We start from the raw sequence: 13088 nt of genomic DNA, 5'->3' as shown, positions 1-13088 counted from the left end.
AGAACATTCATATACATAAAATACAAAATAAAATAAATCTTTAAAAAAAAAAAAGGGCTATCAAGATGCCTCAATGGGTCATGCATGGTGCTTGCAGTGAAAGTCTTGAGACCTGAGTTCAAACACCAGGACCCAGGCAAAGGTAAAAGGAGAAAACCAACTTCCCAAAGCTAAATTAAAAAAAAAAAAAAAAAAAAAAAAAAAATGGGGCTGGAGAGATGGCTCAGCGGTTAAGAGCACTGACTGCTCTTCCAAAGGTCCTGAGTTCAATTCCCAGCAACCACATGGTGGCTTACAACCATCTGTAATGAAATCTGGTGCCCTCTTCTGATCTACAGGGATATATGCAGACAGAACACTGTATACATAATAAATAGATAAATAAATCTTTAAAAAAAAAAGAAATCACATTTCAGAAATCTTCAAGGACCAAGACAAATTTAATTACAAATATGTTCAATATCCTATTGTGGCTTACCTTGTGTAGCATTATTGCTACAAACACAATGAGCTGGACACTAGTCTGTGAAGTAGAAGCTGCGGCTCCCAAAGCTACACCATCGGCTAAATTTGGAGATAAGCAAACAGAAGACACTATGAAGGATGGCAGTGCAGGACTGAGCACATGGGCTTCAAAGCCAGCCAGAGCTGGACTGGGTTCTGGGGAAGTTACTCAACCTCTCTGAACTTCATCTTTAAGATGGGGTCAATAAAACATGTATTTTAAGACTTCATGAGGGCTAAAAGTGAAAGAACATATGCAAAGAGCTTAGCATCAGGCCCTGAGTAGTCCATATGTTAGCTGTTTCAATTGTTAAAACAGTATGAGACACAAGCATCCACTGATGGGCCAAACTGTAGTAACAGTAATGTTAAAGCATTTCAAAGGAGGCATCTCTCTGTCTTCAAGGCTTGAGGCCTCAACACAGATGCTTCACACATGATGGGGACTATCTTAGTTTGGGTTTCTATTGCTGTGAAGAAACACCATGACCAAAGCAACTTGTAGAGGAAAGGGTTTATTCAGCTTACATTTCCCTATCATGGCTCATCATCAAAGTCAATCAGTACAGGAACTCAAACAGGGCAGGAACCTGGTGGCAGAAGCTGATGCAGAGGCCATGGGGATTGGGGGTGCTGCTGACTGGCTTGCTCAAGCCTGCTTTCTTTCTTTTTCTTGTTTTTTTCTTTTTCTTTTTCTTTTTTTGGTTTTTCAAGACAGGGTTTCTCTGTGTAGCTTTTCGCCTTTCCTGGATCTCCCTCTGCAGTCCAGTCTGAGCTTGAACTCACAAAGATCAGCCTGCCTCTGCCTCCCCTGGGCTGGGATTAAAGGCATGTGTCACCACTGCCCGGCACAAGCCTGCTTTCTTATAGAAGCCAGGACCACCAGCCAGAGAATTGCATCATCCAAATGGGCTGGGCCCTCCCTCACCAATCACGAATTAAGAAAATGCCCTACACCTTGATTTTATGGAGGCATTTTCTCAACTGAGGCTCCTCTTATTCAGATAACTCTAGCTGTGTCAAGCTGATACACAACTAGCCAGGACAGGGACTGAATGGGTATGTTGGAACATGGTTTAGGACTGGAGTCCTGTGAGGAGAATTCTGAGAGCTTGTGAGAACACTCCAAGAAAACAAGACAAGAGTCTTGTGACCTCAGTTTGTTCAAAAGACGGAATTGTTCTTGGAATGTGAAGTTTTTGTGTTCTCCTAGGTGTAGTGGATAGGGGTGAGTTGACTTCCGATGACTCATTATTGCTTGCTGTTGCTATTCAATTAAATGTTTACCCTTTACATGTCTCTATGGACATGTGTTCGCCATGTGTGGCTTGTCCTTATAACTATATACAGCTTGCACTCATGAGAACTTTATTCATGTGACCTATTTTTAAAGATATATTTTTATTATTTTTAAAATTATGTATATGTGTATGTGTGTACCTTGGAGCTAGAGTTAGAGGTAGTTGCAAGCTGCTTGATGTGGGTGCTGGAAACCGAACTCAGGTCTTCTGGAAGAGCAGTACATGCTCTAAACCAACGAGCCATCTCTCCAGCCCCACATGACCTTTCTTAATGCTCAGAGTAAAATTGTCTGGGGCTCTGATGAAAGCTGGCTATTGCATGAGACTTTAGTCTACCATATTTATCGGCTCCATTCTCCCAGGTCCCACCACTTCTCTGGATTTTGCAGACAACAGGAGGCCAGGAGTGAGCTGCTTTTCACATGCCTTTATTTGGTTCTGAGAGAATCCTATCATCAAGTCTAGGTTTGGGTTATGGTGCTAAAGCAAGTCCCATCAGCGATGCTGAGTCCTCTACTTCCCACCCCTGCAAGCACTGAGCAGCAGGGCTGTATGGTGCTGAAGTGCCCAGGCTCTTTTCCAGATAGATCTTAGGGCAAAGATCAGCAAACTTCTTAAAGTCCAGGCAGGACGTATTTGACCTTTGCAGGTTATTTGGCCTCTTGTAACTGTTAACTCAACTGTTACTACTGTATAAACAAGCCACAGGTGACCTAGAAACATGTGTACAGCTGTCTTTCAGAGCAGCATTAGTACTTTAAATAGCGCAATTTTCCAGTGACATGAAATATCCTTTGTTTAGTGGTGCTGAGGATTGAACACAAGCCTTTCACACACTAGACAGATGCTTTACCACTGAGCTACAGCCCAGACTCTTTTGGACGGGGTCTGGATATATAGCTCATGCTAATTCTGAACTCACTAAGTAGCTCAAGTTGGTCTTGAACTCTGGAACCTACTGCCCACTTCCTAGGTGCTTGGATTAGAGGTGTGTACCCCCATGCCCATCTTATACTTTGTGTTTAGGTATTAAAAATATAGAAATCGTTCTTAGCTGGTAAACTCAACACAGACATAACAGGGCTATGCTCAAGCTAGAGGGCTTTGTTCAGCAACCTCCCCGAAGAGCATTCAGGGTGGAGCAGCTCACTGCAAACCCAACTTACCTGCAGCGTGAACGACCAGCCCCAGCGTGGTGGTGATTTTGGAACTGCTAGGCCTTGCTGTTTCTGGATCTATATGAGAATGAGAAAGGATCACTAAGTAGTATGACATAAAGCAATGGAAACATCTGTCTGAAGATGGTCCACTTGTTATTACAATCCTTACGTTAGAGCTGGAGTCTCACTGTGCACCCTCTGCCTGAGTGCTGGGATTAAGGGTATAAAAGACCATACGGCTGGATGAGTATTTTGGAAGCTCAGATTCCAATCTTTGGTGTAGACTGTTTTCCTCACTGCTGTTTTTCTTTCTACTTCAAATACTTTGATGGTCTTCTTCTACTAAAGAGGTAGGTGTGAGGGAACTCTTGACTCAGGCTTCCCTGGATAAATTCCTGAAATGTATCACCCCCAACTGCCTGGCCTTCCTCACAATCTTCAGAAAGTGCTCTATGGCCTCTGGTTACTTCTTTGCAGGCTCATCTAACCCTCCTGTAACTCTGTTCTCACCCCATCTCCACTCTGCAGCTACCACCCTAACGTGTGTTTTCACCAATTTAAACCCAAGTCACCACAGGCCCACTGCTTTTCTTTTTTCTTTCTTTTTTTTTTTTTTTTTTTTTGGTTTTTCAAGACAGGGTTTCTCTGTGTAGCTTTGCGCCTTTCTTGGAACTCACTTGGTAGCCCAGGCTGGCCTCGAACTCACAAAGATCCGGCTGCCTCTGCCTCCCAAGTGCTGGGATTACAGGCGTGCGCCACCACGCCTGGCTCCCTCTGCTTTTCTTACTCTCCCCGACTCACCTCAGCCAGTCACACAAGCATCTGTATGACATTACCCTTGGGCTGTGCTGTCAGCTAGCTCAGGTCAGCTGCCACCACAGTTGGGCAGGTTTTTCCTTCAGTGCTGAGGACTGAACCCAGGGCCCTGTCCACGTATTTGAACACTCTTCCACTGAGCTATAATCCCCAGTCTCCTTTTGACTGTTTCCTTTTTTTCTTTTTCTTTTTTTTTTTAGTTTTGAGATAGAGTTCCACTAAGTGCCAGAGTGGCCTTGAACTCACTCTGAAGACCATGCAGACTTTCCTGGCTCAGCCTCTGTACTACCACACCTGGCTTGAGGAAATTCTTTTTGTTTTTGTTTTTTTTTTTTTTGGAGCTGAGCATCGAACCATGGGAGGAGATTTTTTAAGCTACGTATCAGCTGGTTCCACAGTATTTCTTAGTATCCAAACCAATTAGCACAGTTTCTTTAGTACTTTCTAACATCATTCTCACCCTCTTTTCCCTAAATCTCCTCACCTCTAGTTCTGGGCAAGTATTTACCTTCCCACATTATCAACCCCAAACCTAGACATTGTTCTAAATTGGATCTTAGGACCACACCCATCAAGAAAAGGTCAGAGAATAATCCTAGCTCAAAACAACTATCTCCTGGCTCAACTACCACTCTGTGTAGCTGGGACCCACGTGCCACTGCAGAGGTTCTTCTGTGTCCCACCTCAGACAGAGAAACCCACTTCACTGTCTTGCACCCCCAGGCCAGCTGTAACCAGTACACTTTACACTTATTTCTCTCTGTTTCTAACATGTCTCCCAGAATGCAGTGCAGCACTAGGCACCCACTATTGTTTTATAACTTCTTTTGCTGGGGATGCTACTGCTCTTATGGGAAACACAGGGGTGGGGTAGGGGCAAGGCATAAATTCCAGCCCTAGCTAAGGAGTTATTGGCATTTGGTAGCTGCCAGGAGAGAAAGAGTCCATTTTCTTAAAGAGAAACCCCTAGGAGGTCAATACTCTCTAGGGCAGCCTCCACATCCCACATCCAGGAGTGTGTGCACACAAATTAGACTTCATGGAGGAGAGAGGTGGGGAGGAGAACATGTGAAGTTGGGTGGGTAAGGAGGTGGGGTACATCTGAGAGAAGCTGGAGGTGACTATGATCAAAATACATTATACAAAATTATCAAAGAATTAGTAAACTATCATTGAAAACATTAGGGGTTTCTGACGGTATTTTGGGGCCAGAGAGGGCTCAGCAGTGAACTCAGCAGTGAACTTGGCAGTGAACTCAGCATTGAACTTGGCAGTGAGCTCGGCAGTGAACTCGGCAGTGAACTCAGCAGTGAACTCGAGCACCTCCTGCTCTTGCAGAGGACCCAGAGGAGCTCTGCTTGCAGCACTCACATCTGCCCGCTCATAACTGCCTGTGACCAGCTCCAGGGGTGTGTCACCTCTGGCCTATGTGGAGACCCCCATGTACACACACACACACACACACACACACACACACACACACTTCTTTTTCTTTTTTAATCAAGCAAGAAAACACAATAGTTGTTATAAATCTACAGAAGAGGTCACAGTTGAGCACTAAATTGGTAAGTGAATTAACTTCTGACATTTAGTAATATACAAACCAGAGCTGTGTATAGTGGTGCACTCCTGTAATCCTAGCACTTGGGAAATGAAGGCAGAAGGGTTGTATGTTTGAGGCCAGCCTGGGTTACATAAAGAGGTCTCCAAAAAAACAAAAACTGAAAAACCAAAGATACACACAAGCCAGCAAAAATAGTGATCTTCAGGAAAACGGGAGGCAGAATGAATGCATGCTAACGTAATTCTGGGTACAGGATCACAGGGCACTATTGGGCCTATATAATTTATTTAAAATTCTTTAATTATTTTGGGGAGTGCAGGAGGTTATAGAGAGAAGGCTCAGCAGTTAAGAACACTGGCTGCTCTTCCAGAGGACCCGGGTTCAGTTCTGAGCATCAACACAGCAGCTGACAACCGTCTGTACCTCCAGTCCCAGAGGATCTGACACCTCCTCTTTCTGCCTCTGGGGGCACTACATGAATGAATGTGCTGCACAGACATACCAGCAGACAAAATGCCCACACACATAAAATAAGAACAAAGACTTTTTAAAAAAATTCTGATTTTTCAGTGTTGAGGATCATGGACAGATCTTGTATGTACCAGGCAAGCACTCTGTCAATGAGCTTATAGCTCTCAGGCCATCTTTTTAAAGTTTTAACATTTTTTTTTTTTTAAGGGTTTTTAAGACAGGGTTTCTCTGTGTAGCCCTGGCTGTCCTCAATTACAGAAACCCTCTGCCTCCTGCACCACAACCACTCAGCTAAAGTTTTAGTTCCCAAATATTACAGGACAGACTCATGACTGGCTAATGTGAGCCCATGTTAAGTACCCCATGGAAGTCAATGGTATCTCTCCTCAATCCTTCTATACCTTGCTTTGTTTCACTGCGGCAGAGTCTTTCACTGAACTGTTCATTGATTCAGCTAGGCTGGCTGGCCAAGCAGTGAGTTCCTTAGGGCTCCCCTGCCCCAGCACTGGGGGTACAGATGCGTGACAGTAGGACTGGGTTTTACCTGGGCACTAGGGAACTAGTTCTCCAGCCCTGGCAAAACCAAAACAAAATACAAGTGGTGCGTTTTATTTGTTCGTCTTAAGACAGAGTCTTATTATGTAGTCCTGACCATCCTGGAACTCACTATGTAGGCCAGTCTGGCCTTGAACCCACAGAGATCAGCAAGGATGGGGAGATTTTTTTAAAGGTACAGTAGGAGCATAGTGGCACATCAGCACTTGGGAGGTAGAGACAGGAGGTCAGTGATTAAAGGTCATCAATGGCTGTATAAAGAGTCTGAGGCCAGCCTGGGACATATGAGACTTTACAGTGAATGGAAAGCCTCTGTTGATCTCAAGTTTAGCTCTTGACAGTGTGTCATGTGTCACTATGTAGCCAGGGCTTGTCTTTACAAACTCCCAATCTCCAGCCTGCACCTCCTGAGAGCCCTGACCACATCATATGCCACCCATCATACTTGCCTATTCAATCTGCTGAGTACCATATCTTGTTCTCCTTAATGTCTGGGATTAAAGCTTGGCATGCCAAGCCATGCCATGTACAACCACAGAGCTACATCCTCAGTAGTAGAGCTACAACCCAAGTAGTCTGCTTTGTTCAATCATCCATTCCATGATTAAAACGAAACAACTTTTATTTGAAAATAGTTTCTAACCTTGAGAAAAGCTGCACCGATAGTTTACAGAAAATACTCACATGCCCCTGTCTCTGCCTGACTAACCATCTAAACATTCTGAATCACTTGCTTTACCACTTACACTTTCTATATACCAATTCTGACCACTTAAGAATAAGTTGTACACATCCTAACTGCTTATCTCTAGACTTCAATATGTATTTCCTTAGGGAAACTATATAATCAAAAAGGATATCAACTTCAGCAAATTTAACTCTATTTTTCTGATTTCTGTTGCATATTCAAATCATGTCAGTTTTCTGAAAATGTCCATCAGAGCATTTATGTTCTAGAAAAGAGCAATTGTAGAATCACATATTGCACTCGGCTGAGACTGACATTTTTGGAGAATGCATTTACCTCCTTGTATCCTTTTTCTTTTTCAAGAATAATCCTCCCTTTCAGAAGGCTGTACCTCTGCTGACCACAGGTGCCTTTGTACTGCATCATGTAGCAGACATTGTTAGTAGTACTACCTCATGAATGCTCTACATTCTGTTATATTTTTCTACAGAACTTGTTTTGCTTTAAGTAACTTAGTTTGGTTCAAACTATAACTCTTTTTTGGACAGCTCAGTTTAATTGTTTCACTTAATTGCTTGGAGTCTGCTCAAACAAGCCTGGTTCGGGAGCCAGCCAGACACCTGAACAGCTTACTCCCAGAACCTGGGGCTGAGTCTAGTGTAACAGGCAGCCAGACCTTGACACAAGTGACGCCACAGAGAGAAATGCCCACTTAGGCCTTGGAACCCAGCACACAGGCAGAAAGACATGCCAAAACAAGAACAAAATCCTAATCCATCGAAGTTCATAGTTCTGGGAAAGTCTCTAAATGTACCAACCTTGCTTCTCGGCTTCTGTAGTTCTGTAGTTCTGATTCTAGCTAACTGTTTTTGCTAACCGAGGTGTGCCAACCTAGGACATGTTTTTGTGCTTGAAAGCTCACCCTGAGAAAGGCCTGGACTACCCCGGGGTCCTCAATACCCAGTATAGTCACCCTCTGGCTAATAAAGACTTCCTATTGGCTTAAACCCATGTCTGAGAAGTCTTCTCTGGTGGATACCCCACAACACTAGAATTCTCCCTTCTTTTTAGGGTTCTGGTTGTCCTGAGGTCTGTTCCAGAAACACTGGCGGCTTTCTGAGACAAAGTTTCAAGTAGACCAGGCTGGCTTCAAATTTGCTATGTAATGGAGGCAGGCCTTGATCCTCCTGACCTCACTTCCCAAGAGCTAGGATTACAGACACGTAATAACACTTGGGAAGACTGAGTTTCCATCACAATTTTAGTTGCCCCCAAGGATGCTGATTACCAACACCTGTAAAAATAGATATTTTGGGGGTTGGGGATTTAGCTCAGTGGTTGAGCGCTTGCCTAGCAAGCACCAAGGCCCTGGGTTCGTTCCTCAGCTCTGGGGGAAAAAAAAAGACAAAAGTAGGTATTTCTGTTCCAGATGTTATGCTCTGCAGAATATGCTTGCTCTTAGTGACTCTCTGCTGTCTTCAGATGGTAGTTTTAACATTTTGTCCAGTTTATAGCTTATAGTTAGCCGCAAAGAAGCCAGTCTGATAGCTTCCTGAGCTACTCCAAAAACAGAATGCCGGCAACAGTGATCTTGGTCAAAGCACTGTTGGACTTCCTTGTTTACTTCTTTCCCCGGTGTCTAACAAGCAGATCAGAATTTACTCACTATCAAGATTTTTGGTTGCTTGCTTGGTTGGTTTGGGGTCTTTGTTTGTTGAATGGCTAGCTTTTAGTGTCTCACTGTGTGTGCTACCTCCTGGCTGGTCTGGAAAGCAATATGTAGACGAGGATAGCCTTGAGTTCTCTGTAGTTCTAAGTTTATAAAGACCAACATTCCAGTAAGTGGGCCACAGGCTTTAGACTGCCTAAGGGTTCACAGGACAAAACAGACTAAGGACTTCTACCCTAGACTCTCACCCAAATGAGACAGACTGCTTTAAGTCCAGCAGGGTTGGTATATCAATAAACAGTTGTGCCATGCCACAACTCACTAGCTCCCCCAACTGAATAAAATGCCCCACAACACCTGAGAAAAACACAAGTTTGGCATTAAGTAAGGCCCTTGGTGTAGACTGAATCATTCAGTTGTTTGTAAATTTCCACACTGAAAAGTGCCCGCACAGCCCAGAGAGCCTGAGAGCTACTCACCGTCAGTGGAATGCACATGGGAGCTGCCAATCTGGTCCACTAGCAACATGAACACGAAGCCCAGTACAAGGGACACACCTATGTAGGCATGCAGCTGTGTGTGGTCGTGGCTGAGCTCATGTTCATGGACAACTGACATCTCTGCTGCTTTGTCTGACGCAATCACATTCTGCTTGGTTTCACTGGCTTGGTGGTGTTTTCCTGGAACAAACAAACCACAAAATGTAACAGCTTCCATTTGTGTTTTAAGTGCTACTTAATTTCCTGTAAAGACACCTAACTCCTATACTGAAATTGAGGCAACCATAAACTCCTGAAGTTAAAAGGCTGTAATGAAAACATTCCCAAATGCCCTCTGCTTTTGGCATGCAGACCTTCCTTCTGACTGCCTACCAACTCAAAATCCTGGACACGGAAGCAAATCACCATGCAAGAATGCAGTCACATTTCAAAGGGCCCCAAACTTAAATCTTCCCCCCAGAAAGCACACGGTGTGGGCAGGACTTGGCAATGAAAGCAACTATAGTCAAAGTCACACTTTTACACCTAGGCTGATTCAAAATTTGCAAATAAAAAACAAACAGGATCGAAAACATTTAGTTCTTATAAAATATTAGTGAGCAAACACACACACACACACACAAAACGCCACTGAAGAGCATAGCCTTTTAGATCATCAAGGTAGTTAAGACATGAACAACCAACCAAAGGATATTTCTAACTTATAGTCCCATGTTTGACATTTCAAACATAAATATTTCAAGACCAACTGTTTTTTAATTTAAAAAAAAATTTATATATTTTGATTATTCTTTCCCTCCAGCAACTCCTCCCAGGCCCTCCCCTCTTCCCTACTCACCCAACTTTATATTCTTTCTCTCTCTAAACAAAACAAAGATAAAAACAAACAAACAAACAAACAAAACCCCAACAATCAAAACAGACTAAAAGAAAAGAAAATCAACAAGATAAAAAATACCCAAATGAAACAAAAGCACACACACAAAACCCATAGTGTCTATGTTCTGTCGTCAATCCACTACCTACTCCTGGGGATGAGACCCGCCCTGGGGTGTGGTTGATACACTAAATTTCCATTGGAGAGAATGAATTGTCCTGTCCCAGCAGGTTTCAGTCACAAGTAACTTCCTGGCTGGGGTAGAGGTGGGACTCTGTGTCCACCTCTCATTTCCAGTGGTGGGGTCTGTCTAGTCTGCAGCTGTGCAGGCCTGTGAGTTCACATGTGCATCAGTCCTGCTGCGTCTGGAAGATGGTGCTTCCTTGAAGCCGTCCATCACCTCTGGCTCCCAGTCTTTCTGCCTCCTCTTCTGCAAAGATCCCGAGAGAAGACTTTGATAAAGACATCCCATTTAGGACTGAGTGCTCCAAAGCCTCTCACTCTCTGCACATTGTCCAGTTAGTGAATCTCTTTGTAATTTCTACTTAATGCAAGAAGCTTCTCTGATGAGGTCTCAGCCATGCTCTCCAATATGGGTATAGCAGCATATTATTACAAGTCATTTTATTTTATTTTATTTTTTAATTATAATGTGTAATTTTATTCTCCTGGTTATGGTAAAAGAGAAACAGGTTTATTTCAGGAAAGAATCTGCTGTTTTTTCTGTGTTTATAGAAAATATAAAGGAAAATAAAAGGGGAAAAAACAAGCAGACCAAAGAACCCTTAAATGTCAGTATAATAGCCATGCAGCTAGACTACACTCAGGCATGTCTTAGCTCTACAAGTCATTTTATTGCTCTGATCCTTTAGCAGAATAATAGTAGTAGATTTTCCCTTAGGTTCATGACTATCTAGTTAGTCTCAGGTTCTTGGGCACTCTAGCAGTGTCAAGTATAGATTTCATCTCCCACGGTAGGTTTTAAATCCAACCAAAAATGACTGGTTACTCCTATAACAAAGGCCAGAAATCTTTGTGTGTATGTGCATGTGTTATACACACATGTGCTCAACTGTGTGTATGCAGTGGAAGCCAGAGGCAGACATCTTCCTGTATGGCTTTCCACTGTATTTTCTGCATTTATTTATTTGTATGGGAAGGGCATTAATGCATGTGTGCCATGATGCATGTGTGGAGGTCAGAGGACAACTTGAGGGAGTCAGTTCTCTCCCTCCACCATGTGAGTTCTGGGGATCAAACTCATGAGACCATCAGGCTTGACAGCAAGCGCCCCTATTTACTAAGTCACCTTGATGGCCCACCATCTTATTTTTGGAGTCAGGGTCTCTCACTGAGCTTGGAGCTTGCCATTTTGGCTACAATGGCCTGCTAGCAAGCTCCCAGGATCAGTTACCTGTGCAATGCCCTCCAACACTTCCTCTCCCAGCACAAGGGTTACACATACATACAACCATGACTGGCCCTATTTTTGGTTTTTGTTTTGTTTTTCAAGACAGGGTATCTCTGTGTAGCTTTGCGCCTTTCCTGGAACTCACTCTGTAGCCCAGGCTAGCCTCAAATTCATAGAGATCTGCCTGCCTCTGCCTCCAGATGCTGGGATTAAAGGTGTGTGCCTCTAATTTTTTAATATTTATTTTATTTGATCAAGATTTGTACCAAGGTTCCAGAAATGCTCTAAGCCCAAGCAATGTGAGACAAGACCCAATTCCCTGAGTGAGCTGAACATGAAGCTATGGAAGCCTAAGTTGCAGCATGGTGTCACAGGTTCTGGGGACAGAAGCCATTGTCTGCTGAAGCTGCAGCAGAGCAACCAGAAGCCTAACTACAACACCTTCCTAATGCCGTGACCCTCTGATACAGTTAGTTCCCCTCGTGTCTTGACCCCATCCACACAATTAATTTCACTGCTCCTTCCTAACTGTAGTTTTGCTACTTCTATGAATCATAATGTCAACATCTGAGGAGGAGGATATCTGATATGCAACCCCTGTGAATGGGTCGTTCAACCCCCACCTTGAGAACCACTGTTCCATGCGTCTTCCAGATGTTTACTCTGTGCCCTATGTACTAGGAGAGAAGCCACTTGTTCTTACTTTGCAGGGCTCAAGTGAAGAGACTGCCTTGAGTCTCAGAGGAAACTTGGGTCTTTTCGACAGTTTCAGAACTGCAAGAGTCTGGGGACTTGGGAAGTCGTGTATCGAATGTATTTTATGAGATGACCATGAACCTAGGAGAGCCAGGGCAGGATGTGATGGCTGGAAGTAACAGTTGTTCCCTGTGCTCCTTACTGGAAGAAATGGCTTGCTGGTACAAGCCTTTATGGAGTCTATAGCCCTGCCTGAGCCAGTCTCTCTCTGTCTCTCTCCCCATCTCTCTCCACTTCCTAACAGCCAATGCAATGTACCAGCCACTCCACACTCCTGCCACCATAGCTGTGAGTGACTCCTGCAGCCAGGCTTTTCCTGCCGTGATGGACATGATCCCCTCACACTGTGAGCCAAAACACCTCTCTCCCATAGGCTGGTTCTCCTCAGGAATTTGGTCACAGCAGTGAGAAAGGTTACTAATATAAACACCTTCCAGCATGAAGACACCAGACCCAGACGGTGAACCCACCAATAAACTCAACCAAACACTCACAGACAAAAACAGCAGTTCAGTAATCTCTCTTCCAGAATATGGACAACAAGGGAACATGTCCCAACTCTCTGAGCTCAAATCTCCAGTATCCATGTAAAAAGCCAGGCGTGGTGGTGTGTACCTGTTTTCCTAGCAGTGAGGGGCAGACACAGGAGGACCCCTGCAGCTCTTTACCACCCAGTCCAGTCAAATTGGTGAGCTCCAGGTTTAGTCAGAGACCTTGTCTCAAAAACTAAGGTTGAGGATATGATGAGATGGCTGAGTGGGCAAAGATGATTGTAAGCAAGCCTGATTCAATCCCAAGGGCCCACATGGTAGAAGA

At 43.9% G+C, this 13088-nt stretch overlaps 1 protein-coding gene across 2 annotated transcripts in view; it reads right to left on the bottom strand.

Annotated features, from left to right (window-relative positions):
* Slc39a9 (solute carrier family 39 member 9) overlaps positions 1 to 13088 on the bottom strand; it is a 40085-nt gene that overhangs the window by 4227 nt on the left and 22770 nt on the right. For both annotated transcript variants that reach the window (XM_036206586.1, XM_036206587.1), the window contains 3 exons: positions 9208 to 9408; positions 2972 to 3040; positions 479 to 564 (listed from right to left, as the gene is read on the bottom strand). In XM_036206586.1, the coding sequence (XP_036062479.1) occupies positions 479 to 564; positions 2972 to 3040; positions 9208 to 9408 (356 nt within the window). The remainder of the gene's footprint in view (positions 1 to 478; positions 565 to 2971; positions 3041 to 9207; positions 9409 to 13088) is intronic.

Source organism: Onychomys torridus, chromosome 14, assembly GCF_903995425.1.
Source record: "Onychomys torridus chromosome 14, mOncTor1.1, whole genome shotgun sequence".
In the NCBI taxonomy this organism is placed as follows: Eukaryota; Metazoa; Chordata; class Mammalia; order Rodentia; family Cricetidae; genus Onychomys; species Onychomys torridus.
This window is presented reverse-complemented; position numbering and strand designations above follow the sequence as displayed.